Below are 4,204 nucleotides of genomic sequence, written 5' to 3'. Positions count from 1 at the left end.
CTTTTATAATGTTTGATCTATTATGTGTTAATTGAAATAGAGTAGCTACATGTCCGAATTATATAACAACACATAATTAAAAGCTGTGTTAACATTAGTGTGAGGTCTTTTGTCTGAATGCCTGTGATTCAGCCGTAGGCCAGCAGAGGGCGAACTCAGGCATTGAAGAATCGTGTACTGTATTTAAACGGGGACTTCCTGTTTTTCATTCAGTGTGGTTTTGACTTGTCAGCCGGTGGCATAATAAACCTCACTCGCTCCAGAATTCTGGATTGTATGGTTTATTCCTTCTTCAATTCTATTTATTTAACACTGGTGTTTTAATGTTGACCTCAGCCGTATTGAACACCAAATTCCTTACAGGATTATACTGATGTGTTTTGTTTTTATAGCATCATGTGAGGGAGTGTCCTTGACAAGATGACATAGTAGTGTATTTTAGTTCTATGAGCATTTGTACATCAAAATACACTTAGAATCTGAAATATTGAGTATATTTACTATATATTGCAATAATTTACTCTGTATTTCGCCAGACTGGTAATCCTGGGGTCGTGATGATGGGGCCCTTGAATATTGTTGCCCAGGGTACAGCGAAGTGTTAATCAAGCCCTGAGTAACGTGCTAATATTTCTAATTTGCCTGGTATGTAGGACTGCTGGAGAAATTATGGCAGCCAGCTTAGCACAAGGAGGACCTCCCCCAAACTTCCTTCGCAAATGGTGCTACAGATATCTTTGCTCTGGGGATTTGGACAACATTCAGGTGTCTGCCTGTGATGTTACTGACTCGGAGTTGACATAACTTATTATGGAGGTAAAATAATAATAAATTGATCAAAATTTGATGTAACACCACTATATACAAAAAGAAAAATGCATGTCTGCGAAAATGCTGTTTGGACCCCAACTTTACAAATGGGGGTGCTTTGCTTTCCTCTTTGTGTGACCTCTAGTAAGACTACACTTCTCACATTTTAGGCCAGAAATTATATTTCTTTAATTTGAAAGTCTTATCTATTTATACAGGAAAGGAAACTTAAAAGTAAATAGTTTGTGTTAGATATCACAACCAGGTATTTTATCTACAATATGTCTCACGCATTCAAAATGCCAATTTGCCTCACTACTCTACCCTGGGGACTGCCTTACAAAGTTTAGAAGCATGACACTACATGACGATTCAAACAAATGGCTTAATATTTAAAATAATCCAGAACTGTCAGATGTGTTAACATCCACTGCTTTTTTCATTCTTGCATTGATTACATAGAGTTTTTGTCATTCTAACATACATAAAGAATCATTTTGTCTAATACAGTATAACATCCAACAGTGGAAAAATGATTGGTATGTTTTTATAAATTTCATGTAAAGTGCTAATTTTAATTGTATTACAGTTGCCGTTTTCACAATTCTTTCCCTTTGAAGCTAGAAACAAAATTTCATCTCAGAAACTGCAGTAAAATTTATATTAAATAATCAACTCATTGAACAAATAAGTCAAAGGAACACTTTGATTTTAGGTAAACAAAGCAAACAGTGAAAACATTACTGAAATGACTGATGCCATCATCACCTGTGGATACACTGGACAAGTCTCTGCAGAGAAAAAAGACATGATAATCAGGTAAGTAAACATTTTAATTGTCTGATCCCAATAGACAAAATGTACTGTACAACTTATCTTCAGTTATACTGAAAATGCATATGCGAACTGATTCTCCATTTTCATGTTTTCAGATCTATTGTGCTTCACTCAACCATGCGAATTATCCCAATGCTTGATCAACTGAGAAAAGGCCTGCATCTGTATGGACTTCTCAAGGTTATGGAAGCACACCCAGATCTCTGTCTGTCACTGTTTGTGCCAACTGACGATGATAGGGTGCGTACATAATTGTTTTTTTTTTTCACTGAATATATTTTATGTTGAATGCAACAAATGAGTGAAATCTGAACCCAATTTTCAAAAGGTGGATGCAGCATTTGTACTGGAGAAGTGCCAGCCTGATTTCAGTGTGAAGGGCTCCATGAAGTACACCCGAGAAGAGAACATCATGAATTTCTTCCAAGACTTCCTTCAGCTATCAATATGCACAACACACTAAGTAAAGTCTTACAGTGCTAACTGAACCACAAGACATGTTGAAAGAGCTACAGTACTGTGAATTTTTTATTTTATTTCATTTTAGCTCTTCTTGTACTTTAAAAGCAACAGTGTTTGCTGTAGGATGTCTGTCTAAAGAAAAATTAATTGTAACCACAAGAGGCAGACAAACATTTTTTAAACTTTTTTTTAAGAACAAGAACAGACAGACAGTGAGGACCCACACCCACTGACAGTTGGAAGAGTCATGCAGTGGAACACTGGACAGGCTCATAAGCCTCTTCTTCCAAGCGAAAAAAAAGGATTTATATGTTAAGTTTGATCAAGACTGTAACTCCCATGCTGTTTGTTTTCCAATGGTCAGTGCATGCACTTGCACAATAACATTTCCAGTAGCACACTTGTCCACATTAACTCAATTCCTAACCATCATGAAAACAGCCATCCAGTATGGGCAATCTTTCGACAGGGTCTGAAGTACTTTGTTAGTTTTACTTGAAGTACTCATAAAATAAGGGGAGGGAGAGACTGAGTGACTCACCCAAGTTTTGTTTCACTGTTGCAGTTCTATTCATTTATACTTTTTTAAGGAGTTTTAAAATAAGTTTTTCATCCAAATCTGAACATCAGATATCATACGTTCATAGCACATTTTAAATCAAACCTTTTGTGGGTGGCGAGGAAATTACAGGTTCAGCAGTTAGTTTCCCAGAAAATTATTTGAATGTGGTCATTTTTGTATTCATTATTACTGAAGTATTACTGTATGGAGGACCGAAACTGATAATTCAAAATAAAAGCAGAAATGGAACAAAAAATATATACAGTATATTTAAAAAAACACTAATAAAAATAGCACTTTGCGTCATGTTTTATAATTTCATTAACCTTTACTTCTCCAGCTTAGTTCAAAATAAATATTTTAACACATTTTAAATGGTACTTTTTAAATACTTTTGTTTTTCCTTGTACTTGTTACGTGTCTGGCAGATTTTTCTTCTTCCTCCTCTTTCTTTTCTCTATTTACAGGTTCAGCTTGCAGGCTGGAGCCAATTTGGATCTTTAAAGGCTGATTGGATGGAAGAGTTTCGAACAGACCAACCAGGACTCCACCACACCCTACTTAAGAAGCTCACCTGGAGGTCTGGTGTGGCTACAAAACCAGAAAATTACAGACCAATTGCATTAACATCAAACATGTGTAAGATAATGGAGAAAATGATAAATGAGAGATTAACATATTACTTAAATAACAAGAAATATATCTACAAATCAAAGTGGATTCAGAAAAGGAAGAAATACATATGATGCAGCTTTGTGTCTGGAAAATGAAATTAAAAAAGCACAGATAAATAAAGAGAGTGTAGTAGCTGTATTTTTTGATATTGAAAAAGCATATGACATGTTTTGGGTTGAAGGAATATTAATTAAAATAAAGAAACTAGACATTACAGGGAAAATGTATGAGTGGATTAAAAACTTTCTATCAAATAGAAAAATACAGGTTAAAATAGGAAAAGAGTATTCTGAAAAVTATAAGGTTGAAAATGGAACACCACAAGGAAGCATAATTAGTCCTTTATTATTTTCTGTGATGATAAATGACGTTTTTAATGAAATAGAGGAGGGAATGGGACGTTCAATTTTCGCAGACGATGGAGCAATATGGAAAAGAGGTAGAAATGTAGAATTCATTATAAAAAAATACAAAAAGCAATAAATAATATACAGAAATGGGCATATGAATGGGGGTTTAAATTCTCAGTGGGGAAAACAAAAGCAATGATATTTACTCAAAAAAGAACAACAGAACTAAAAGTGTTGAAAATGTATGAGCAAGATATAGAGTGGGTAAAGAATATACGATTTTTAGGAATATGGTTTGATGGAAAAGTAATATGGAACAATCACATTCAAAAAATTATTGATAAATGTAAGAACATCTTAAATATAATGAGATGCTTAGCTGGAAAAGAATGGGGAGCAGATAGAACAGCATTAAATGCCCGCTCAACCATTTGGTTGAGCACATTTTGGGTCTCTATATCTCAATATGAGGAGTGTCTAACTTAGCTTAACCTGATTGAGCCATCTC

At 34.6% G+C, this 4,204-nt stretch overlaps 1 protein-coding gene across 1 annotated transcript; it reads left to right on the top strand.

Moving 5' to 3' along the window:
- Positions 1–3,089: 3,089 nt before the first annotated feature.
- LOC106528677 (uncharacterized) lies at positions 3,090–4,112 on the top strand (the record flags this gene model as incomplete). Its single annotated transcript, XM_014023910.1, is given in 1 exon segment — positions 3,090–4,112. A coding segment is annotated over 1 exon segment (221 nt), but the record flags the coding sequence as incomplete, so codon positions are not given.
- Positions 4,113–4,204: the final 92 nt, after the last annotated feature.

Source organism: Austrofundulus limnaeus, unplaced genomic scaffold (genome assembly GCF_001266775.1).
Source record: "Austrofundulus limnaeus strain Quisiro unplaced genomic scaffold, Austrofundulus_limnaeus-1.0 Scaffold394, whole genome shotgun sequence".
Taxonomy (NCBI): domain Eukaryota; kingdom Metazoa; phylum Chordata; class Actinopteri; order Cyprinodontiformes; family Rivulidae; genus Austrofundulus; species Austrofundulus limnaeus.
This window is presented reverse-complemented; position numbering and strand designations above follow the sequence as displayed.